The 26565-nt window shown below is 41.7% G+C and overlaps 1 protein-coding gene across 1 annotated transcript in view; it reads right to left on the reverse strand.

The window, feature by feature from the left end:
• EFCAB6 (EF-hand calcium binding domain 6) overlaps positions 1–26565 on the reverse strand; it is a 125597-nt gene that overhangs the window by 17526 nt on the left and 81506 nt on the right. Inside the window, exons 21-24 of the mRNA XM_063308262.1 lie at positions 21654–21842; positions 15154–15309; positions 10313–10511; positions 5755–5943 (exon numbers count right to left, since the gene is read on the reverse strand). Coding sequence (XP_063164332.1) covers positions 5755–5943; positions 10313–10511; positions 15154–15309; positions 21654–21842 — 733 coding nt within the window. The remainder of the gene's footprint in view (positions 1–5754; positions 5944–10312; positions 10512–15153; positions 15310–21653; positions 21843–26565) is intronic.

The following is a 26565-nucleotide window of genomic DNA, read 5'->3' on the forward strand; positions in this document are numbered from 1 at the left end:
ACAGAAGGTGATAATTAATGAAATCAGATGTGTCAAACCATGTTTCATTAAAGTGGAGTTCCTTAGCAGCTTTCTTAAAAGTTGCTGGGGCCTTGTTTCTTTTAAGTAGCATTTATTACTTTCTATTACCAAGCAATGAATCCAGGTGTCTGCAGGGTGTGGTCAAAAAAGTCAAGATGGCAGTTGGAACAATGTGACTGAAGTTTTACCTGCAAGGCACATAAAAAATGGGCAGCATTTCAATCATATCGTTGCAGCTGTCATCTTGACTTTTTTGACCATACCCTGCAGACACTGCTAAATGAATCCACTGGACTGCAAACAGTGGAAAAAAACGTTTAGCAGGCTTTTATAATGCAAACTTTCCTAATTTGCGCTTCCTAGACTTACACATAAAATGGAATGTAGCTATGCTCCAAACTTTCCCCATTTTTTAAGTCCAGGTTTACATAGGTATAAAATGCATACGTAGCAGAACCTTGCAAGAAAACATGCAGTTTTTATGAAGATTCTTTTTAAAATTGCAAACTGATGCAGAAACTGAAGGTTGGAAAAATGAGAAATTGAACAAAAACTTAACTTGAAAGAGCTGCCTGTCCCTGATTTGGCCCTTTTACTGATCCAAGATGAATACTGATTTGAGCTGATGTGCTTTATGCAGGAACCCCACCTCCCCCAGAAGTGAGTTCTAGAGTAGACTGAAAACAAGCATGGCGTAGTGGGGAAGGTGCTGAACTAGGAGCGGGGAGACCCAGGTTCAAGTCCACCCTCATCCAGGGAAGCCCCCTGGGTGACTATGGACCAGTTACACTCTCTCGTCCCAACCCACTTCCCAGGGTTGTGGTGGAGAAAAAAAAGGTGGGGGAGTATGAATGCCACCTTAACCTCCTGAATGAAAGGCAGGATATAAATCTAATAAAGAAAGAAAAGCTACAAGGTAAGTTTCCATTCTCAAAACTGTAGGAATCAGTGAAGGTGTGTGTTGCTTTACCTATGAAGAATGTTGAGATCTAATCACAGCTGGATCTGCCGTCCTTTACCAATGTTTGCTCATTGCCATTGAGTTCAGTAATGGCATTCAGTAAGGTAATGCTCAAGATCCTGCAAGGTAGACTTCAGCAATTCATGGAGCGAGAATTGCCAGATGTACAAGCTGGGTTTAGAAAAGGCAGAGGAACTAGAGACCAAATTGCCAATATTCGCTGGATAATGGAAAAAGCCAGGGAGTTTCAGAAAAACATCTATTTCTGTTTTATTGACTATTCTAAAGTCTTTGACTGTGTGGACCATAACAAATTGTGGCAAGTTCTTAGTGGTATGGGGATACCAAGTCATCTTGTCTGCCTCCTGGGGAATCTGTATAACGACCAAGTAGCAACAGTAAGAACAGACCACAGAACAACGGACAGGTTTAAGATTGGGAAAGGAGTACAGCAGGGTTGTATACTCTCACCCTACCTATTCAACTTGTACGCAGAACACATCATGAGACATGCTGGGCTTGAGGAATCCAAGGCTGGAGTTAAAATCGCTGGAAGAAACATTAACTATCTCAGATATGCAGATGATACCACTTTGATGGCTGAAAGCGCAGAGGAACTGAGGAGCCTTACGATGAAGGTGAAAGAAGAAAGTGCAAAAGCTGGCTTGCAGCTAAACCTCAAAAAAACCAAGATTATGGCAACCAGGGGGACGCGGTGGCGCTGCGGGTTAAACCGCTGAGCTGTCGATCGGAAGGTCGGCGGTTCGAAACCGCGTGGCGGGGTGAGCTCCCGTTGCTCATCCCAGCTTCTGCACACCAAGCAGTTCGAAAACATGCAAATGTGAGTAGATTAATTGGTACCGCTTCGGCGGGAAGGTAACGGCGTTCCGTGAGTCATGCTGGCCACATGACCCGGAAGTGTCCTATGGACAACGCTGGCTCCAAGGCTTTGAAACGGAGATGAGCACCGCCCCCTAGAGTCGGACACGACTGGACTTTACGTCAAGGGAAACCTTTACCTTTACCTATGGCAACCAGCTTGATTGATAACTGGCAAATAGAGGGAGAAAATGTAGAAGCAGTGAAAGACTTTGTATTTCTAGGTGTGAAGATTATTGCAGATGCTGACTGCAGTCAGGAAATCAGATTTTTAATCCTTGGGAGAAGAGCAATGACAAATCTTGATAAAATAATTAAGAGCAGAGACATCACACTGACAACAAATGTCCACATAGTTAAAGCAATGGTGTTCCCCATAGTAACATATGGCTGCAAGAGCTGGACCATAAGGAAGGCTGAGAGAAGGAAGATAGATGCTTTGGAACTGTGGTGTTGGAGGAAAATTCTGAGAGTGCCTTGGACCGCAAGAAGATCAAATCAGTCCATCCTCCAGGAAATAAAGCCAGACTGCTCACTTGAGGGAATGATATTAAAGGCAAAGCTGAAGTACTTTGGCCACATAATGAGAAGACAGGACACCCTGGAGGAGACGCTGATGCTAGGGAGAGTGGAGGGCAAAAGGAAGAGGGGCCGACCAAGGGCAAGGTGGATGGATGATATTCTAGAGGTGATGGACTTGTCCCTGGGGGAGCTGGGGGTGTTGACGACCGAAAGGAAGCTCTGGAGTGGGCTGGTCCATGAAGTCACAAAGAGTCAGAAGTGACTGAACGAATAAACAACAACAACAAATGGCATGGATGAATGGTCACCATCTTGATCCTTTAATAACGTGATGCTTTTCCAAGGGTGTCCCGGTAATCAACTTGATTCTTTCCATCCACATATTCCACTATCTTCCCTTTCTTCTACTTCCCTCATTCTTGGCAAGCACTTTTTTTTCTGCTTGCACTATGTGCCCGAAATATGTGAGGTTCTGCTTGCTGATCATTCCCTCAAGGGAGCGGTGAGACTGTTTTGATTATTTTGATCTTTCTCATCAGTGATACCTTCCCAGAGGCCAGGCTTTTCTTTACTGGATAATGCTGATGATCGGTCACCACTGTCAGAGAGTTGGCTCCAAAATCGGTTCCTCGTTTTAATACATTTACTAACCCTGACACCCTATGTTGCCCTATCTATTCATTTCTTCCAGCTCCTCAGAAAAGAATGGAGAGGAATAATCATCCAGTTATGCTATGGGCTTTTCCAAGAAATGGAAATGGTCTGGGCCTAGAAGCTGCAGGGAGGGCTATTTTAATCTGCTTCTCTGCCTTGCAGAAGTCGAATAGGCACTCATGAAGCCTGGACACGAGGAGCTACTTGTTTTTCTTTAAGAAGCAGCAGTCTTGGCTTGGGGGTTGGTGGCTCTTGTGGCAGACAGGAAGCCACTTCCCAGCCTCTTCTCGGATTTTACAGATTTCACGTGCCAAGAGAAAGAGAGCGCTGCTTGTCTGAAGCAAGCAAGAGGGGCCCCTGATGGTTGTTTCCCCTCTTCTCTCAACATGGGAGAAAGGGCATCCTCAGCTTTACTTCCAGGGTCCGAGATGTTGCAGGAGTGAAGTTATGGAGAAGCAGAGACTGCGCCGCAAGCAAAAAACGTTCCTGCATGTCCTCTTTCTGTGCGCTTCTCTCTACAGCCTTATTTTCACAGTCGGCTTAGAGTGCAAGAACATTGTCCACTGCCAGGTCTGTGGCGAGAGCAGGCCGTCGAGGAGATCCATTCCAATGAGGAAGCAACGTGGTCCCAGGATGCTTCCCATGTGAAGCGGCATCAGTAAACTTTTAAATTTTATTAAACAAGTGCGTTCTGCTTTATGTAGGAGGGGAACGTGCCAGAAAGGCATTTTAGCCCAGCTCTGTCCCTCGCATGCTTTTTTTTCTAAGAGCAGATATTTTCTGCTGACAGGATACCACTCCCTCCTGTTCAACCACAGTTTTTGTCACTTGTGCTAATTGGCCTTAATGGCTGTGGAACTGGAATACTTATTTCCCCCCCCACCATAACTCAATTCTACCAGGTTCTCCCAAGGGGGGGGAAAATTGTCTGAATCATATTACAGGCTGAAAAGAGCTATCCTTTCCCATTTCTATTAGGCAGCAGACTTAAAACATTTAAAGTATTAAATATGATATTATTTATAATACTTGTAATATAATATTAAATATTATATATATTATAAAATGTTTAAAAATTAAAATGTAACTTACAAATCACCTCTCGAGATGATGAACTGGTTTTTATTGCACTGAATGTGATTCCCAGCTTCATATATGCAATTACAATGTATGATTTGTTTTTAAATTTGATTATCTACTTCTTTGTTTGTAGTCCCAAATTACGTATTTGGGAAATTCTTTGCTGCTCAAAGTCAGCAGACTGGAGCAGCCAATAAGCCTTGTCAATAAATAAAATAAATAAATCATAGCTGAAAAGTACATTTTGGATTTGGCTGAATTCAGGACCATTGAACTGGAAAAAAAAAAGTCCTATAGGACTAAACTGCAGGAAGACAGCTTTGTAGCTGCCTTCCTGAAAAGAAATATCCCCAGATCTTTTGGCTTTCAGTGTTATCAGCTTCAGGCAGCTTGGTCTGTAACTGGAAGAGATAGAATCTGCAACCTAAAACATCTGGATGAGACCTGCTTGATTCAGTTGGCTTTGATCTGACATGTGAACTTTGGACGTAAAACTTAATCATGTCACCTAAGTCATGAATTACTGTTTCATGGTCCAAATGTTTCCCTGGCTTCATCTCTAACAGCAAAGACTCTCTCAAGATGAGTTTGGCTCCTGGTAACCACCTGGACATCCCCATGTAGTTTCCTTGGCAACAATAAGGAAGTAGTTTGCCATTGCCTTATCCTGAGATATTTCTTTGACTTCCCCCTCCAGTCCTGCTTAGCTTTTCAAGATCAGCCAAAATAAGCTATAAAAGCCTCAGGTTTACAAAATAAGCTATAAAAGCCTCAGGTTTATTTGTCAGATTAAAGAACATCTGATTTCTAAATGTATAAGAAGCAGCAGAGTTTTTATAGGTGTTGCTTTAATCTGCAGAGAGCATATTTTTGAGGTTTGTGGTCTAATTCAGGAGTGGTGGGAAACTTAGTCTTCCCTTGGGTGAAGAATGCTGAAGGGATGTCTGAATGCCAGCCTGACCAGGGTTAATTTCTCAGGTAATTGGGAAAGGGCTCAAACCTATCATCAAAAAGCACCCCATTAATGGAAATGTTGCAAGCCCTCTAGGCTTGGAGGTACAGAGGTCTTTGGTGTGGGCAAGAAGTTTTCAGCAGGGAATCACCTGAGTAAATGAAATAGATGAAAAAGCACCGCTGCTTTAAAGAGGGTGGAATAGGGGAGGAGTCCAGAAATCTATCTCCCAGTGGTGGGAATGAACTCCAGTCAGTTTGGGGGAAGAATGGGTCTTGCCCCCATGCATGTTAACAGGAGGCTCTCCCCTGCACACACCCAGGCACCCAGATACACACAGTCAGGGTCACTTGCCCTGCCCATCCTGCCAAGTTGCACCCATGTGTCTAAACCCAGGGAAAGCTCAAGGCCCCCCTTGTGTGGGCCAGAAAGCCCTGAGCTTTGGATTGGGGAGGCTGTGCAGAGCAGATGCAACAGGGCGTATGTAGGGAATAAGACTTTGCGGGGGTCAGTTTTGCTTCGGATCTGACCCCATGACCCCAAATCGTTTGGGAACAGACCAATATCACTAATTTCCCAATTAAACGCATGGATCCCCACTGAAAAACAAAACAAAACAGTTTCTGCCCCAGATGCTTCCACTGCTCTTCACTTCCCTGTAAGGTAGCGTGATTGCCATTCTTACCTCTGAGAGGAAGTTGAACTTTTGCAGGAAATATTTCCAGTCGATGGAATGTTCGCCACGAAGTCGCTGCAGTTTTAGAAGGTGGTTGAATTGCTTTTCTGAAAGCGCGAAACAGAAATGGTGCAGCACCTGCCGGAAATCCTGGGTTGAAACTGTCCCGGTGCGATCCTTGTCAAATGCAGAGAAGGCCTGTGGGGGAGAAAGGAGCAATGAAGAAACCAGCGGCTCTGGGGCAACCTCATTTCTCTCCAGAAAGGCTCTTACTGAATGACAGGAATAAAAAGAGAGAGAAGGCACCCCTTTTTGCTCTGACAAATACGCAACATACCAAATGGTGCAAAGAATTTCCCTGTGAATTCTCATCCCAGCATTTTGCAAGCTGAGCTGGCTTAACAGCCTGTTCTCCTCGCTGGATTATTTTGCACGGCGGGGGGACGGCTGTTTACCACGGGCCTCCATAGCAACCGAGGGCAGCCGGAGAGCACTGGGCGTTGGAAGATGGAGAGAGCTTTGAGCAGCGGAAACCCTCTTCTCCAGCCTTCTGGGACAGTAAGGCGAGGGTGGCAGGGAGCTTTCCAATGTGCATTTCTAAACCTGTGTCAATTCAACATCCATTCATTTTATTTGGATACTGCATTGCTTTGTTACAGTGACCCCAGTTGCCTGTGAGCATAAGCCTCCTCCCGGCAGGTGTATCAGCCTGCACAAGGCAACCTCGGTTCACTCATTCAGCCCTGTGGATGCTGACTGAGGAGTGACATGATTTGCTTGGTGGTGTGTGGCGTGTTGAAGCTGTGACGCTCCCCTCCGCCTTCTCTCCCATCATCAGCTGAAGCGCTTTCTGCAGGATGCTGGGATTCCCTGTGTGCTGAGGTGCTCTAGTCCGGAATGTCTCTGGCATGTGACAAGGGGGCTCCAGTCTGGACAGCCTGCCCCATGCCCAGGGGACCCCACAGCATTTGCTGAAACTGTCTGGTCTGCATGGCACCACTTTGGCTTCCATCGTTTCAGCCTTCCTGCATGGAGCTTGCTGAAGAAGGCTTCTCCCTGAAGGAGGAGGCCAGGTGGGGCTCTTGAGGGGGAGCAGCCCCATGCCTTTGCTGTGCAGGCCAGTGAGTGAAACTTCACTGAAGCAAGCTCTCCTTTGAAAATTTGCACAGCCCTAATATCTATATACATACAAACATATACAGGCCTAAAGACTAAAACAAATATTACGGTGTTAAAACAGACTACTGAATTGTTCTGTGGCTTAAAAACCAAAAAGCCTGCATATCACAAAATAAGAACAAAAGTGATGTTGCTGTGGGAGTTTATCACAGACCCCCCAGACAGACAGAAAATATAGATGAGGCCTTTCTATGCCAATGACTGAACTTTCAAAGAGATGCGGGAATGTGGAAATCTGCTGTAAAATGGTCTCTGCCAAGAGTCAGAGGTCCAATAAACTCCTGCCTTCTCTTGCTGATGACTTCATTTGTTAAAAGGTGAAGGAAGAAATAAGGGAGGGGGGACCATTGTCTTGGACCTAATCCTCACCAACTAGGAGGAACTGGTTGAAGAATTGAAGGTGCTATTACAAAAAATGTCTTACTAGAAGGAAAAATGAGACATCGCTGAAAAGATCAGTATGGACACACACTGAGCTTCCTAAAATGCTGAAAAGAACAAGGGAAAATGGAAGGAGGGATATATACCGTGGTGTGCTGCAACTGGCTTGCACCACCTCATGAGAGCCGATTGTTAAATTTTCTGGAATTCTGTAAGCCAGTCGAAGCAGAGGTGAGCCTCAATGCCCAACACGTCAATTAGCTGCTCCGTGGATAGCGGCACAGCACAGCGGTGACAATGGAGCTGGTTCTTAAACATTCAGCAGCACACCGCTGAGTGTGTACCAAAGAAATTGCCAGAAACTGTAGGGATTTGTTAGAAAGGCTAACATACAGAATGAGCGGAGGCTTGTAAGAAATTCCCAGAACCAAGAACATGCTTTTTTTCAGGTGCATCAAAAACAAAAGGAGAAGCTTAGAGGCTGAAGGTTTGTTGGGAAGAGAACAGGCCCAACTAGTAATAGGAGATGGCGGGAAGACAGAATGCCTTAAGTCATATTTGATGTCTGTCTTCTCACAGAAAGGAAATGAAGCCGTTGTTGTGCAAAAAGGAAGACGGAACTGCAGTTCAGGAAAGACAAGGAAAAGGGGGAGAACACAGCTAATTTAAATGAATTCACGTCTCCAGGGCCAGCTGGATGACATCCCAAGCACCAGCAGAGGTGACTGCAGAACCAATCTTGGTAATCTTCAAGGACTTCTGGAGGACTGGTGAGGTCCTAGAAGACAGGAGGACAACAAATGTGACCCCATCTTCAAAAGAAGAAGTATGAGGAACTGGGAAGTTGCAGAACTGTCCATTTGATGTCTACACTGGGCAAGGTCATCAAGCAGATTATTAAACAGAATACTTGTGAGCCCTTGGATAGAAACGCAACAGTTAACAAGGACCACAAACATGTCAGGCCAACTAACCTTACCTTCTTTTTTGACAGACTGGCTAGCTTAATAAATGAGGGAATGTCATAGACATGAGGTACCCTGGTCTTGGCAAAGAATCTCCTGATGCTTTTATTAATGAAATGGTAAAATATAGGCTGGTACTGTAGATGAATTCATAATTGGCTGAATTACCACACCCAGAGGCTCCACATCAGATTGAAGAGGATTATTGAGTAGGATGCCATAGGGCTCAGCCCTGGTCAATATTTTTATTGATGACCTGTTTGAAGGGGGAGGGTATGATTATCACATTTGCTGATGATACAAAGCTAAGAGGATTGGCTAAAAGTTTAGAGGAGAGAAGATCGAGATATGCTTGAACAGTGGACTGAAACAAAGAGGTAACATTTAACAGGGAGAAATATAAAGTCCTGCATCTGGGATGAAAAATGAAAGGCGCAAGCATAGACTGGAGAACACCTGGTTTGGCAGTAGCACATGTGAAAACTGTAGGCTGTTTTAAAAAATCAGAAGCTGAATATGAGCCAAGAGTGTGATGCAACCTCTAAAAAGGCAAATGCTATTTTGGGACCATGAGAAATACTTTTCCCACTCTACTCTGCCTTGGTCAGGCCCCACTTGGAATACTGAATTCAGTTCTGGGCACCAGTCTATGAAAAGAATATAAAAAAACTGGAGCAAGTTCAGAGGAGTACTACCAAGGACTGGAAATCATGTCAAATCCTAAGGGGAATAGTTAAAGGAACTGGAACTACCCAATGCAAGAAAAGACTGAAGGGGGATATGATAGCAGTTTGCAGATACCTAAAGGGCTAACATATGGAGGAGAAAGTAGACTTCTTCTCTGTTGGCCCAGAAAGCAGGACCATGATCTGTGAGTCAAACTGAGAGGGAAGTAGATTCAAGTTAGATATTAGGAGGAATTCCTTATCTCAGTTGTCAGTCAATGGAATAAGTGGTAGGTTCTCCTTCACTTGGGGATGGAGGGTCTTCAAAGAGAGTCTAGATAATCATCTGCCTGAAATTCTTTAGCAGACTCTACATCAAGCCTCTGAAGTCCCTCCAATCTGTATACCAGGACAAAGGAGCACCAAGCAGACTTTGCCAGGGACTGCATTTCATAGAGCCACCAGAAATAAGGTACTCTTCCAAACTGCCTCCCACTTCATCTCAGACATTTCAGGTTTGAAAATAAATACAACTGTACAAACAGGCTTGCATTTGGGAGAAATAATTCCTCAAGGTCATATTGCTTCAAAAGTAAGAAGCTGCATTTTGGTTGTACTTAGAAATAATCAGAGAGCCAGTTTGGTGGTAGAGGTGAAGACATCAGGCTAGAAACTGGGAGACGGTGAGTTCTAGTCCTGCCTTGGGCGTGAAACCAGCTGGGTGACCTTGGGCCAGTCACTTTCTCTCAGCCCTAGGAAGCAGGCAATGGCAAACCACTCCTGAAAAACCTTGCCAGGAAAACTGCAGGGACTTGTCCAGGCAGTCTCCGAGAATTGGCCACGATTGAACAGATAATGAAGGTGTTTTAAGTATTGGGGCCTCTTCTTAACAACTGCCTAGCAGATGTGTTTTGAACTGGACTTTCTGGACAATTTTCAGGGACAACTCTTATTAAAAAATATTTTAGAATCATAGGTTGTGCAGCACCCAAAACTGATGGAAGGAATTCCATGCTCTGGACCTGCTTTCCTGGACAGGAGAACCACCTTGGGTTGTTGGCTTCTCTTCAGCTCCCTGTCCAATCACACTTGGTTCTTGCTGTTTCCCTGACTCTAACCCAGTGTTTCTCAACCACAGCAACTTTCGGATAGGGTGAGAGAAGGTGAACAACAGACTTACTTCCTCAGATACAACAGAAACCAGCAGCCCTGCTCCCAGGGCCACCTTCTTGGGACCATTTTGGGATCTTCTTATGCATTGTCCTGGCCCAGGTTTCTACAAGCTTGGTGTCTCCTTGAAACACAAGTTGGGCCACAAACTTTTCCTCTTCCTCTGTGTCATGATGATGGGCACTGAAGCAATTGCACAGGACTCACCTTGTACAGCAAATCAGAAGAGTCCGTAACAATCTGTTTTATCTTTGCCATGGCGTCATCTATGCTGAGTTGCACAAAGCTGATTGGTGGTATAGGGGGCACAATATGCCTTTTCTGGTATTTGAATGCTGCACGGTCATCAATAACTCTTAGAAAATCAAAATACGAGAGCTTGTTCTCCTGTATATTAATTCCTAAACTGAGGAGGGAAAAATAAGGCTGAAGATTTATTTCCTAAATATTGTTTCTAAAATGGCTGTTACTAATAATTCAGTAGTGATTTTGATATAGTTTGAGGGCTGCAACGTGGTTAGCTTGCACTGGCAATCATATTTATCTCTTGCCTGCCAGCTGAAGGCTGTGCTTTGATTTTGTTTTTGTTTTTCTTAGTGCTCAGCTACAATACTAGGAAATAAGCAATTATCTATTTGCATATATTTAATCCAATTGTTTAGTTTTTGCATTTTTGTCTTGCATACCTCCTGGAAGATAAGACTGGATAAAATCCCAGGGAAAAAGGGAAAGGGCTGAATCTAAACTTCAGTACCTACTGTACCTTGGTGACTAAAGGCTGGATCAAGAAGATATGTTGTTCACTAAACTGAGAGCCAGTTTGGTCTAGGGGCTAAGATGCTGGGCTAGAAACCAGGAAGCTGTGAGTTCTAGTCCTGACTTTGGCACGAAAGCGGCTGGGTGACTCTGAGCAGGTTTGGACAAGGCTTCCCATCCCTGAAATGGGAAATCCAAATGGTGCCCGCCACCATAATAGCATAAGGATGGCAAATTTGCTATGTTATCAAGATACAATATCCTGAAACGGGCTTTCTGTGAGCTGGTTGCCGCAGAAAGACCAGACCTCGTTAATACACAGATGGGAGACCACTAGACAATCCCAGGGCTTTAGGCTAGTCCAGAGGTGGAAAAAATAACTTCCAAATGATTGCCCAAATCCTGTAAGGGGATGTCATAAGTCTCCAGGAGCCAGACCTAGGGGCATCATCACTTGGGACTGGCACCGCTTGTTCCCTTAGATCAGGCGTGTCCAACCTGCGGCCCACGGGCCATATGCAGCCCTGAACAACTAGTAATGCGCCCCCCCCAAATTGTAAACTTTTAACATTATTTTGCGATCTTTTTTGTGACTTGATCGCACAGTGCTCCAGTGCAGGTTGCGTAGGTAGAAACAACGGAACACTGGGGGGGGGGGGCAGTGCTAACATCGCTGCCGCCTGCTACACACATCAGCTTGTGGACACTTGGTGTTATATATTGTATTTCAACCCACCTACACGTGTCCTGTGACGACAGGCGCTTGTTATTATTATTAAGTAGGCATGTAAGTTTTCTTATTTGATTATTAAACTTTGCTTTATTTGCCTACCTAACAATTTATGATGGGCTTGTTGTGTTATTTCTTTAAAAATATATATTTATTCCTAAATAAATTTATTCCAGCATGGTTTCAACGTCGTTTCAACAGAAAGCAGAACCCAAAAAAGAAAAGAAAAAAAGTAGAATCATGGATGAAGGAAGAGTATTCAACAAAAAATGGACAGATGAGTACTTTTTTGTTGAGACAAATACTAAGGCTTAATGCTTAATTTGTAGGGAAAATGTGTGTTTTCAAAGACTACAATTTGAAAAGGCATTATACAGAAAAACATGCTGCCAAATTCGAAGCGTATCAAGGAATTTGTCATAAAGACAAATTAGTGGAACTGAAAAAAAGTCTGTCGTCTCAACAATTTTTTTTTAAAAAGTCACAACTCAAAAGGACTCTAGTTATTTGGTAGCTAGTTATTTGGTAGCAAATCTGACTGCAAAAAAATCAAAACCATTTATGGAAAGTATGGCAGATATAATTTGTCCTGATAAAAAAAGCAATTTTTCTAAAATCAGTTTGTCTCACCAGACAGGTGAACTGAAGAAATAGGAAAATCTATCGAAAGAGGTTTGAAGAGTAAAGCTGCTAATTTCAATTTTTATGCTTTGGCAACGGATGGAAGTACTGATGCTACAGATACGGCTCAACTTGCCATTTTTATTAGAGGTATTGATAACGAATATAACGTCACTGAAGAAATGGCTTCTTTGGTGCCATTAAAAGACACAACTAAACCTCTTGATTTGTACGAAGCAGTAAAAATGACATTAAAGCAATTTTCTTTAACCATTGTCAACATAACTGGTATATCTACTGATGGCGCCCCAGCAATGGTTGGTAAGTGAGGGACTTACAAAATTGATAGAAGAGGATGCAAGTGCTGCCGACAACTCACATTTGATGAAGTATCACCGCATTCTACATCAAGAAAATTTATGGGCGAAAGCTTTAAAAATGGATAACGTCATGCAAATTGTCATCAAAGCAGTGAATTTCGTAAGGGCCAAGGGATTGAATCATGGCCAATTCCAGGAGTTCCTTAAAAGTATGGATGCTGGTTATGGGGACATCATTTACTTTTCTGAAGTATGGTGGCTAAGTTGGGGTAAAATACTGAAAAGATTGTATGATTTGCGAAATGAAATCAAGTTGTTTATGGAATCAAAAAGAAAATTTGTGCCAGAACTTGAAGATGAAAAATGGCTCACAGATTTAGCATTTTGGGTGGATTTGACCGCTCATTTAAATGAGTTAAACATGCATCTTCAAGGTGAAAACCAACTTATCACTGCAATGTTTCAAACCATAACAGTGTTTCAAATGAAACTTAAAATATGGCAAGCTCAAGTTATGGGAAATAATTTTCTAATTATAATATGTTGGCTAAACGCAGTCCTGTGAATAGCAAGAAATATGCAGCCTTGCTTTTCAGTTTGATACAGGAATTTGAGAGCAGGTTTCAAGATTTCCAGAAAAATCAATATTTTGGTATATTTTTGACTCCATTTTCAGCCAACATAACTACATTACCTCCGAATTTTAAAATGGAATGCCTAGAGTTGCAATCAGACATTCAACTCAAAGAAAAATGTGATCATGTCTCTCTACTGGACTTTTATAAGACCTATCTTCCCAGAGAAAAATATCCCTCACTTCACAATCATGCCTTACTCATGACATCACTTTTTGGCAGCACGTACATTTGTGAGCAACTATTTTCAAGGATGAAGCACACGAAGGGTAAAATTAGAATTAAAATTTCTGACAGGCACCTTGAGAACTCACTGAGAATTTCAACCACTTTCATCAAACCAGACATTGATGCATTAGTTTCACAAAAACAAGGTCAAATATCTCACTAGTTTTATGTTGCCCTCTTTTAAAAAAAATTATAATAAAAATAAATGAAGTTTTATTACTTATATACATTAACTATATTATATATTTTATGTGTGGCCCAAGACAATTCCTCTTCATTCAATGTGGCCCAGGGAAGCCAAAAGGTTGGACACCCATGCCTTAGACTATGTTGACTGTATTGACAGTCAGTTCAACACAAATGTTTTTTCTGTTTTCACTGAAAAACACTCACGAATTATTCTTTCCAAAAATGATCATTGCCAGAATATGCATATTAGATGGGTGGGAAACCATTTTAACAAAGAGGTGTCAGGAAGCAAGGAAGATAAAAGGGGTAGACTGCAGAGCCCCCATATCTGCGGCTCTGCGCCCCCCACAGCACTTTGGAGAGCATTGTGTTTGCATCTTGCAGCTGCAATCCCCACATTAGCCTGTGTCAAGCTGGCTCAGATGCCAGAGAGTCAGTGGAAAAGGAAATAATCAACGCACTTCAGTGGGAGGAATAAATTGCCAAGTTGGTATTAACATTTTAGTAATAAAACCAAATGCATATGCTAATCTACTCTATTATTTAAGGCAGGGTGGTGGAGCAAAAAGGCTCTTTTCGGTCTGGAAAGGACTAGTCTGCAGAAAATTACAATGAATGGAAGTGTTTATCATCAAAAAGTCTTTGAGGAAAAGAGCATGCAGAAAAAACTCTTATTAGAAGCTTAATTCAAAGGAACGTAATCACTTGATTTATAGGTAGAATGAAAAGATTTTGTTTAGGTTTCTCTTCTCTTTCCAGTCCTCTTTCTAAAAGCAAAATAAAAGATACTTCTCTGGAATGTCACTCCTTTGGGAGCAAAATTCTCCTGAATCTCACATTCTCATATAATTTATGTCATTTTAAGGCTTCTTTAGCATAGAAAGGTAAATGTATTTTACCTCTAACAGTTCCCTTGTGTTCTTTGCCTCAATTAGCTATTGCAGAATTGAGCTTCATGTTCTCTTGCTATACAAAATTCATATATTTGCACAATAGTTTAAGAACAGATTATTATTATTGTGTGGTCCCAGGAAATGAGAAATAAAAAGAATCATATTTCTTATTAGACCAACTAGAGCTAGCAAAAAAATTCTTTCTTTTGCAAATACTTGGACTGTTTCCTTCTTCAGCTTTTGTGCAGTATGTGTAAAATCAATCATGAAATTAAATTAAAAAGGTAATTTGTCTACTTTCTTAGCTCCTTTTCTACATGACATTTGTTACAGGCCCCACACTTCAGCACCATAAGATGAGATTTGCTGAATCTGTAGGACAAAGGTTATAAATGGTATGTATAGTTAAAACAATGTTTGTGGCATATGTTAATTAATCTGTTAGTGAAATGATATATTCCAGCTCTACTTGTGCAAGATTAACAGACTGGTAGGTTAATAATTCAGTGAAAAGGCAGACAAACAAATGACTGGTGGTCTAACTCTCCATGCAGTGAAATCAACCAGACATAGATTTCATCAGCATAGCTGGACCAAGCTATTAGTTTATAGACGGTACAGATGATCAGTTTTTAAATGGGTCTAGTCCCATTAAAGCTGAGTCAAACATAACAACCTGTACAGAAGCTCACTGTACTGTTCATAGCCAAGGCAACAGTGAAAGTCTTCCAGTATCTTACGCAGGCTGTCCATCGATATGTAGCCCTCTCTGTTTTTATCCTGTTGCAAAAAGGCCTTGTGGAAGTCTTGGGAGCTTTCACAGTACTTCTCTCTAAAAAAGAAAAAGCCAAGTTTTGGTTACTTTTTCCTATTAAAAACAATCTCTGTTTCCTCAGCTATAAAATTTAAATCCAGTACAATAAGCCGAAGTCAGCTGACAGCCATCCGTGTTGATTTCATTATGCTGAAGCAGTGAGGTCTCAGCGAGCAAGGTGCAGCATGAGCAGTGGGCCCCTTGTGAATTGGGAAGCCATGGTTGAGCTTGTGGGAGTGGGACAAGTTTGGCCATCAGGAAACCAAGGTTGCTTGTGGTGGTGGTGGTTTCCCAAATGCTTATCTGCACATTTACCCATTTCAGTTTTGTGTCACTCTGCAAGCCTTTCTCAGAATCTTCTAGAGCTGAAGGGGATTTTTAGTACAGAAAGCACACTGCAACAGCATGTGCACTCCTGGGTGTGTGTCCCTCAGTTTCCCAGAGCAGCATGGGAAAAAAAAAACCATACTGGCTGAGTCAGCATTTGGAAAGTGGAAGAAGGGTGGGTTTGTTGGGTGAATGAAGAAAAGACCATTCAAAGTACCAGACATACAGAGGAACAGATTTTCTTTTTCACCGTTTCCGTCTATCGCACATAGGGATCATTAGAACCTGGAGATTGGGGCAGGGTGCCCATCTAATGGAAAGTGATAGATACAATCCTCAGCTCCAAAGCCCTCACATGGACATCAACATAGTGATGCTTTATTAAGGTTGGGGTCATTGCCCTGCCTGACAGAAGGACACGCCAGCAGAAAGCAGCAGATAAAGGGATGGTCAGCTCAAATATTGCTCTGTCTGCTAATTGATAACCCAGTTGGTGACTCCCTGCAAGGAGACCAGAAAATTCCCATTAGGGTCTGCATTGTGGATCAACAGGCTTCACCCTGTTTAAAGGGAGATGGCATAGTTCATGCAAAAGGTAAGGACTTTAAGCACTATTCCAGAAAAGCTGAAAAAGATGGCAGGAAGTCCAAGAAATAATTCTTAGGCGGATAAGAGACTCAGTCTGCTTTTAGGCAGCATGGCTACACTAGATTTCAGAGGCACTTTATCTTTATTAAACTGCAAGTAAGGCAGGTCAGACAGCCAGCTTGATGGAGTGGTCAAGATTGACTTGAAGCCGCCCCCAGAAAAAAAGTGCATCAACTGTTAGGGCACTCTGTCCTCTTATATATCCAACCAAAGTGACTTGCTACCAGAAAGGTGATTTTAAATGTAAGTGAAGATCAACACTGCTAATTATTCAGATGGCTTCACAATAACAAATATAAAACTTCATGAAGGAACTGGGCTTTTTTTTATGGGAAAGTATACAAAAAGTTCTTGAAGATGCTTAGTGATAGGGTGGTAAAAAAATTAAATGACACTCAATAGTGAGATGTTTTGCTGAAATCAGTGCATGGATATGCCTGCATGGAAGAGAGAGCAAGTCCATCTGACTTAAAAGTAAAACCTGGAAAGTGTCCTTTAATGGGTATGAGAAAGTGTCAAGTCCATGAACAAATGTATGCTTTCCTTATCAAGCTGTTTATAAACCTACAACCACTAAGTAGGCAGGCCAGGAACCTAGGAACCTCTTCTGAAAACTGTTAAGAACAATGAACCAAGCTGGTTCTTGTCTTGCAAAATTTCATCCAGGGAGACAGAGCCTTCTGGTTCAGAGGTGCATCTGAAATAGCAGAACCCAAGGCTGATTAATAATCTTGAGGAACAGGAGGGGAAGCTCTTTCCTGAAAATCTATTAAGTGGGATTGACTCTGGAATGAAAGGGAAAGGTACCCATAACTTTGCAATGGTGAATGGTGGGTTTGATGTTCTGGTTATGAGGTAGAGATAGATAAAATTGTAGAGACTGGATTAGTAGCTGAGGCTGATATTATAATAAAGGTACAATAATAAAACGATTATTACATCTTTTCCATGCTTCCTTATCCTCGACTATCAAAGAGATGAGAGGGACGCGGTGGCGCTGCGGGTTAAACCGCTGAGCTGCCGATCGGAAGGTCGGCGGTTCGAAACCGCGCGGCGGGGTGAGCTCCCGTTGCTCGTCCCAGCTCCTGCTCATCTAGCAGTTCGAAAACATGCAAATGTGAGTAGATCAATAGGTACCGCTTTGGCGGGAAGGTAACAGCGTTCCGAGTTGTCATGCTGGCCACATGACCCGGAAGTGTCTACGGACAACGCCGGCTCTAACGGCTTAGAAACGGAGATGAGCACCGCCCCCTAGAGTCGGACTCGACTGGACTTTACGTCAAGGGAAACCTTTACCTTTACCTTATCAAAGAGATGAGGAACATTAGTGGTGATTTCTACTTTGTGCTGCTGAGTGCCCATGCTTCGTTGTAGTAGAAAGAGTGATGGGTGTCATGATTAAAAAGACAATGCTACCGCCTCAGCCTGCTTGCCTACAGTGCCTGAAAGCTGGTAGTACTGATGCTCATTTCAGTACTGTAAACTCAGTATGAACAATAGGAATAAACAGAATCACAGGATCTCCCCAGAGTGGTTTTCCCCAAGGCAGACAGGATCTTTGCTGCCTTTGGTCCAAGACGGTGACACTACTTGAGCCTTAGATGCAAAGTCCTACAACCTCTGCATTCCATCTGACAGTACTAGCTGGAGATTGGGCTTCAGATCAAGAGGGAGGATCCCAACTAGTAAGTACAAGAGAGACAGTAGTGGAAAATGGTGGGCCCTGTGTTAGCCATTGATGGGCTTAGAGCTGGTGCCTAGAAGTGGTAGAGAAGAGGAATCCCCTAGCCTTGTCTTGGCTTTCCAGGAAAGCATCTTTTGCTAAATGTTTCTTTCTTTTTCTGATGGGTTTGGGGTTGGAAGAAAGAAGGAGTAATTAAGTTGCCTGGCATTAAAAGGAGTTTAGCAACTTGAACCAACCCCATTCTTGCTGATGTGTGACAATGGTGGGGATAGGTTTCAAGAATGTGGAAAGAGAGACCAGGACATTTGAAGTTGTAGTTGCTGAGGCCCTTTTTCAAAGCAACATTTTTAGATCAATAAGAACAATTATGGTTAGCTTGCTTAGTAATGGTTGATGATATACTGTAGGTCTCTCCCAAAGATATCAAATAAATTGAGTGTCTGTTAGGAGGGGCAGCTTTACACACTTACAAAATGGTGCTAGGCCATGAAGGGATACATTATGTTGAGAGAGTTTAACATCAGCAGCAAGCAGAAATAAAAGCAGGAACCACAGCCAGTGGCTTCACGCTGAAAATGACTCTCCATTTTAGAAGATTCTGACAAACATTCTGTGTGGGTAGGGAATCCATGTGTGTGATCTACAAATACCATCCAAATATATCACAGTTTTGCCTCAGATGTATCTTTCAAAGCCTTCTTCAAAGGCTAGAACACAGACCAAACACTGGTTGACCAGATGAGCTGATTAAGCATGAATAAATAAGTAAAACAGCCTTTTTTCCAGGACTTACATCTTCTCTCTTCCTCAGATTCTTCTAATAGGCGGGGAAAAACAATGAACAGGGAACAGGAAGGAGAAGGCTCCTTTTCTACAACTTCAGTGGAAGATTATCTCATAACTGGGATGCAAAATGGCAGTCCAGCAGATGGTGATGTGAGCTCTAGGTAGGGATGCCTCATGTTCAAGCACTGGTGAATTCACATGGTGTGGGCGTTCAGTCATTCCACAAGCAATATGAATTACATAATTGGCACAATGACCTCATGATGTATAGGATATTGCCCCCTTCTCACGGACACCCAGGTCACCTGGTGACTTTAGACAAGCTCCTATTCTCCCATATTATCTCTTTACCACACATTAGACATAGGGGAAATACTGATAGGCTATGTACAGCTGGCATCTCATATATGGAGTTCTGTCACTCAAGGCTGTACAACCTCAATTGGCTCAAGAGCCACACTGGGCTTGGCTTTGTGTGGTATATTAGAAGCCGCACACCAAAAGTGGGTGGGGCCACCACTTGGCAAGGTACAGAGAAGTTTAAGGGTTGAAAAGAACGCCATCACATCTGCAGACCTTAAAGTATCCCCTTGCCCCTTCAACCCAAGTCCCTCCAGATGTAGCAACAACAGCAGATGTCCCCATTTTGTCCCCAGCCACTCTAGAGATGTTCTAGGGATGCGGAAGAACACTATATGAATGCTGAGAAGCATCTTCCTCAACAATAGTGCACTCGGATTCTTAACAGCATTTTACAATTTAAAATACCATATAAATCTACAATATGACATCAGCAGCAAAACTCCTGTATCCTTTTGGGTGCATGATAAAAGCCTAAGCAGTTAAAATGCTGGCAACAATGACTGAAATCTATCTTCTAGAACATGCTAATAAAGAAAAAAAGATAATCAAGATCTATTTCCTCTCATTTTTAGAAAATCAAGACATTTAGTCATTTCTTGGACTGAGTAAATGGTTGCCAAGCAGTAATTATTCCAATCATGGCAAAAAAATATATATATCTGAGTACCAAGTATATGTTGTAAACTATGGATTCAGCCAGGGTGCCAAAACAAAACAAAACATTTTAAAAAAATCACTTCACTTGCCAATGTTTTGTATTTCTCTTGAAATAATGGACAATCACTTTTTAAATGTTTCTAATTTGGAGTATTTGTTCTTTTTGAGTTAAAACAAAAGAATACACACACACATACACCCAGATTGCCTCTTTCTTGAATACTAAGTTTCTCAGAACCCTTTGTCAGTTGAATTCTGAGCAAACTACAAACTACGAAACATACTTTGTAAAACATTTGGGCAGAATGGAATGAACCACAAATTAGAGAATGTACTGTATTATGAATATCTTGCACTATAGGTAGAATGAAGGAAGCTCCACTGTATTACAGAACAACAAAGAATCTTTCTATTAAAAAAGGTTTAGAGCCTCCTCTTTGTTTTTGCCATCCTCAATGAAGTACAATAGTGTAGCCAAATTTCCATTTTTTTGGCTATAGGGCGAAGCAGAAGAGCAAGTGATTTAAGGGTATCATGGAGCATTAAAAGATAGCCGCCAATTACATCATTTGTTTTGGATGGTTTTGGTGTCATATTCATACTGAGGGCATTAATTCACACAGTAGGTTCCATCTCACGTGGCCATGGGAGGAAAAATTTACCCCAATACAAATCCCACACAAAAAATTAACAACTGACTGACTGAAACCAACTTTCCCCAAGTTGGTGCCAGCCATGTTTCCTGGGAATTCTTAAGAGAAGCAAATGGAGGCTACTAGGTGAGGAAAGGATCACACAAAATTGATTCTTAATTCTCTTTAGAGAAGTCCCTGTCTTTTGCCTTCTTTTAGACCAATATTTCTCAACCTCAGCAACTTTAAGATGTGTAGACTTAGTTCCCAGAATTCCCCAGCCAGCATGTGTGAACTTCAGCTCCCAGAGTCCCTCAGCCACACATCTTAAAGTTGCTGAGATTGAGTAACACTGTTTTAGACTGACAGCTGTGAATATACCTACAATAATATTTCTAGGGGAAACCTAAAACCTTTCATTTGCTATGAGAATGGCCACCAGATCAATGGTTATTGGATAGAGGAGCTAGAGAGAGGTACAGGGAGTAGCTCAAAAGAGACAGAAAGGTAAAGAGTTATAGGGATGGATGGATGGACAGTGAGACAGTTGGACAAATGCTGCAAGCAGAGAGGTAGTTTATGGCAAAGGACTATTCAGAAATGAGGGTTGGCAATGACTGAGCAAACCTAGGCAGGGTTTGGTAAGCATATATTTACACATGCTCATATTATTCTTAAAGAAACATTTTAACCCTTTCTTCAGCAAAATAGGGCTTATTCCCAAGGAAATATGTTTAGCATCAGGGTTGCAGAAACAGAATTATATTTGTTTTTGTGGTTATACTTATTATATACTGATTTAAACCAACTGAAAATACAAATCTGCACATAGTACATGATATCTGGACTGCAAACTGGGGCTTATTTTTTTTTCTAAGATAACCATGAAATGAGAGCCAGTTTGGTGTAGTGGGTAAGGCACAAACCCAGCTGGGTGACCCTGGGCCAGTCCTTCTGTCTCAGCCCTGGGAAGCAGGCAATAGCAAACCACTTCTGAAAAACCTGTCAAGGACTAGTCCAGGCAGTCACCAGGAGTCAAAAACTGACTTGAAGGCACAAAAACCAACACAAAATAAAACCGTGAAATGCTATCAAGTGGCACTGATTGAAGTAAGAAGAACAGAAGTGTTAATTGCCTGCTTCACCATAACAATAAGGTGAACAAGGCCATCTAAACTAATAAAATGACCCCGTTGCTCCACTGGTGACCACACATTTTTCTTCGACTCATATGTTTAAGAACAGCGATCAAGGAAATTAGTTACCTGATCTTATTTATGATTTCGTTGACGTCAATGTGTTTCTTTTCCTCTCTTTTGTAATGTTCCATAAAATGTGGGTAGTTTTCAGCTGAAAACTGCTTGTTGAGGCCACTGTCAGCAGGTACATTCTCCACACCCATTTTTTGCAGGAATTCTTGATGGGTAAGGTAGCCTTTTGCATTCAGATCATACCTTTTAAAAGTTCAGAGAAGACAAAGTTCTTTTGCTTAGTTATTGTTCTACTGGCCCAACGTATTATACTATGGAATCTTGAATTTTCTATGCTTGCTTTAGCAACAGAATTACAGAGCTACATGAAAAATGTGCAGGAAATTTATCAGAAAAGGAAATAAGTATTTCACTAAAATACTACATCTCATGCAGTCAGTGTGGGAATATTTTCTAGGAAATATACTCAACTACAGTTTAATTTTATTCTTATGAATATTTACTGCAAAATTTGGGTGGAGGAGGAGAACATCACAGAGCACAGAGATGATATCCCCAAGAAACAATTATGTCTTGCTGCTCACTTCGATAGCCATTACACTAGTGACCTTCACACTGATCTGCATTCTGATATAAAGTTTTTCAGTGTGTGCTTCTTCACTATCATCTGTTTTAGACAAACAACGTGAGATTGAAATCTGGCTCAGATCAAAGACATTTTTAAATATCCTCCCATATGCGATCTTAAATATGGTTCCATCTCCCTAGAGGTATACTTGTTGAACCTGATCAATATCAGTTTGATTCTACCCACAACTTTATGCCAGCATCATACATGGTGGATGTGTTCTAAGGTGACTTGAAACGACCTTCCGGATGAAATTTTAGAATGCAAGAATTTCATTTCAAAGTATGCCAGCAATCCATAAAGAGATATAATACTGATCAATGAAAAGTTAGGATGAAACAGTTACTCATATTTGGTTAGAGATAGCATTTGAGTTCATGTGCCAATATGTAAGTTAAATAATGGGGGAGGGACATCTCTGAGCACTTCTTTCAGAAGCATTCCCAGGATCCAAATGCTTTAATCAAAAAGACTCTTGTGGTGCAAGCTCTGCATCATTGGTATGTATGTGTGGTGTCACAATGCATGTGCAAAAGGGGCAGAGTTTGGATTGTAATGGCACAATACTCATCTCATCATTTGCTCCCCCTTGACTTCTCCTCTGACTTCAGCAAATTCAGTTCCCCAGAGAAAATCCCTTTCAGATGCCTAAGAAATGTTGCTCTTTGTCTCTTTGTCTCATTCATTAAAACCTACTTCTATTTTTTGTCTACCACACTGTCAAATTTCACACAGGAACAGATTCACATAAATCTCTACTCTCCCAAACCTCAACCCCATATTCAATTAAAAAAAAAAAGCAGAAACTTCACAGACTTTACACAGCAAGTTGCTTTATTGCAGACCAGAAGGAAATCATGTGTACACAGTTGATCTGCCTGTTGCAGAATGCAGCAACCAAACCCTGTGCATCAGTCCTTAGGTTTAAATCATGGACTTTTTCTTCCTGCCCTTTCAAGTCAACAGATGTAGCTGTTCTTCTCCCAGCCATGACACTGGGAGGTATCTATTCCATGTTTATCCCACAGTTCTGTCTGGGTGAGTTTTCACTATCCTTAGCTGATGCAGGGAAAGGTGTACAATCTATCCCAGTGTTTTCAACCTTGGGAACTTTAAGATGTGTGGACTTCAACTTCCTGGCTGGGGAATTATGGGAATTGAAGTCCACACTTCTTAGAAACACTGATCTATCCAATTCAGAACCAGCAAGGTTTAATGTCTTCCAGTAGGGCCACTGTTGAGGGCCCCAGAACACTGGTTCTAGCAACAGCTAGGGATTATTCACTCAGTCAGAACCCATAAATGCAATGTAATTTGAAAATAATAGTTGCAGGATGAACCTAAGCATATTTGTTCAGACGTCATTCCCACACAGCAATGAAACACGCTCCCTGGTAAAACGGCTTTTGGACTGTATCCTATAATTTCAAATTCCCCTTCATACTGTTCAGTATGGAGCATCACTTAAGGAAACCGATTTCAAACCAGGGACCACTGGAGCTTATCAGCAGATTCCCAATGAGATATGTAACACTAGCTAATGAGCTTCTTCCCTTGAAATGCCTTACAAGAAGGTTGGGCTTCAAAACCAAGCTGCTTTGGTTTTCTTCTAAATAAATGTTGTGGGTTAGAAATGCTGGCACAGAGAAATACTTTTGTCTTTGGTGCCGGCCCTCACATGAAACAAAGACAGCAAATAGATATCCTAGTGTGTACGGTATTGTCTTAAGCTGTCAGACAAAGACTGGGGAAGCCTCGGCCATAGAAACTCCTTGGGGGACTCTGGACCAGGTGCTGTCTCTCAGCCCAGCCCACTCCACAGGGCAACTGCGACCGCCGTAAAAGGAAGGCAGAGTTCCTACAAAAGATGCCTTGAGCTCCTGGAGGAAAGGTGGGATGTAACTAATAGCTAGATAAATAGCCTTGGAGCACCTTGGGGAAGGGGTCACCTGGCAAGCAAACCAATGCAGGAAGAGCTCCCTGAGAAAGGAAGGTGTTTTTTTTTTAAAGAAGCTCTGCATATGTGAAAAATGATTTCCATTAATTTAAAATTCAGGCTTGAAACTGTTTAAATATTTGGCCAAGACTATTTGCATAAAAAAAAAATCCCTTCTCACTCCTATGGGTGGTGTGTCTTCTTCAACCTCGGGTCCTCTACCAGAGGCCTGGGAGTTTGAGGGTTCTGTGCAGGATCTTAGCTGTTCCTAGCACTGCTCTCTTCTGGACAGAGAGCTCGGATGTAGCTCTTGGGATCTGCTGGAGCCACTCTCCCAGCTTGGGGGTCACAGCCCTGAGTGCTCCCACCACCACTGGGACCACTTTGGCCTTCACTTTCCACACCCTCTCTAGTTCCTCCTTCAGGCCCTGGTACTTCTCCAGCTTCTCATACTCCTTAATACTCTATAATGTATACAGTACATTATGATACACACCCACCCATATACACTATATACGTAATACATATATTACGAGTGCCAGTTTGGTTTGAGAGCCGGTTTGGTCTAGTGGTGAAGGCACCAGGTTAGAAACCAGGAGACTGAGAGTTCTAGTCCTCCCTTAGGCATGAAAGCCGGCTGGGTGACCCTGGGCCAGTCACTCTTGCTCAGCCCATGTCAGGCTCAGGCAACAAGCCGGTCGGTGAATCCTTGTCACAACCAACGGATCAACATTCAGTTGATCACACACACACACACAAACACAAAATATAGCTTCCTCAGTAACAATCTTCTATGAGCTACATTCTAATTTTTCAAAGTACCAAGGTAATATTATGCTTTAATATTCTATTACTCTATTATATGTTATATTCTTATTATCTATAGGTATTTAATGTCCCCTGTTTTTCACTTCCCAGTATTGCCACATTGATTTCAGTCACTTCACTGAATCACATGGGAAGCTGAGTTCTGTTTTTTAAGTCATCTAAGGTACAGAATGATGGTTTAATGCTAAAGACATGCTTCTGTGGAGTTTCTTAAAGAATAAGAAGAGAAACTGAAAGCCAGATGGGTAGAAAATAATTCCATGGTGAATCTGTGTGAGGAAATAAACCACACTCTCAAAACACTTCAAAGTGTACATTTGAGTATTAACCATAGATCTGTTAAGATGCAAAACAGAATGGGCTGTACAGCACTATCCATTCAGCTTCCACCACAAAGACATGTTTCTGCTAGAAAGAGGTTTTAGGAGCACAAACATATCTGGAGGATGCTAGGTTGCCTTATAAGATCAGTTTTTATGGAGAAAAGCTCCACTTTTTTCTGGGTTTTCAGATATAAAATAATTTATCAATTTACTCTCAGGGCAACCACAGGGGATGTAAAAAAATCAAGAAGTTGGTTGTAACCATGCAAAGTCTTGCCCCTTTCCTACATGTGTTGTGCAAAAAACTATGTCACATATTAAAAGGGGGCAGGGCTTCAATTGTGTCACTGAGGATTCCATCTTGACCTTTCTGAGACTCCCTGAAGGTACCTCTGTACATTCTAACAACTTTTCAGTTATGAACCTAAAATAATAATAAAATATGTTATTTTAAACTATTATTTTAGATACTTGGGCTACGTTTCATGCTTCCTATATTAGGGGATTCCAGTGTTTTATATTCCTTCCTTATTAAAGTTTTGGATTATTATCAGCCTTTTGGAATATTCTGAAGCCCCTGCAGATATTCTCAATTATGGTTTGATGGTAAAATGTGGGAGAGGTTCCCACAGACATTGGCACTCCTTGTGTTTAACTCATTCTATTTTTTGCTCTCTTTGATTTTGCATTTAGTTTGGAGGTTTGAAGGGACAGTATAGTCCTCTTTACTTTTAGAAAAGTACATTGTTTTTCTAATGTCTTTTGGTTACCCTTACCATGAGTGCTATAATAAAACAGTAGCCACAACTCTTGCCTTTTAAAGAGAAGGTTCCTAGTTCAAAACATGGCATTTCCCCCCCCCAATGGCTGTGAATATGTTTTCACTACTATTGTTTTTATTCTTTCCCTGAGCTTCCTACTTTTCCATATGCTTTTTTAATAGAAGCCCTGATAAAACAGATTCTAGGATCACTCATTATTTTAAAGTATTTTAAAATACAATATTTGAAAGCTATTTTTACTTTGTATCTCTGAAAAGTTGGGCAGAGATGGGTAAAGTCATGACAAAACTAAATTTAATTATTTAAATGTTAGTAAATTAATACATTGTGCTTATGTGTGCAAAATGTGTGCATTTATTCTATAGTTTTATATTGCATTGTTTTAATTGTGTCTTATTGTAAACCACCCAGAGTCCCGCCTTGGAGGAAGATGGGCGGTGATAAATTTGACTAATAAACAAACAAATAC

This window comes from Candoia aspera, chromosome 7 (genome assembly GCF_035149785.1).
Source record: "Candoia aspera isolate rCanAsp1 chromosome 7, rCanAsp1.hap2, whole genome shotgun sequence".
NCBI classification, from domain to species: Eukaryota; Metazoa; Chordata; class Lepidosauria; order Squamata; family Boidae; genus Candoia; species Candoia aspera.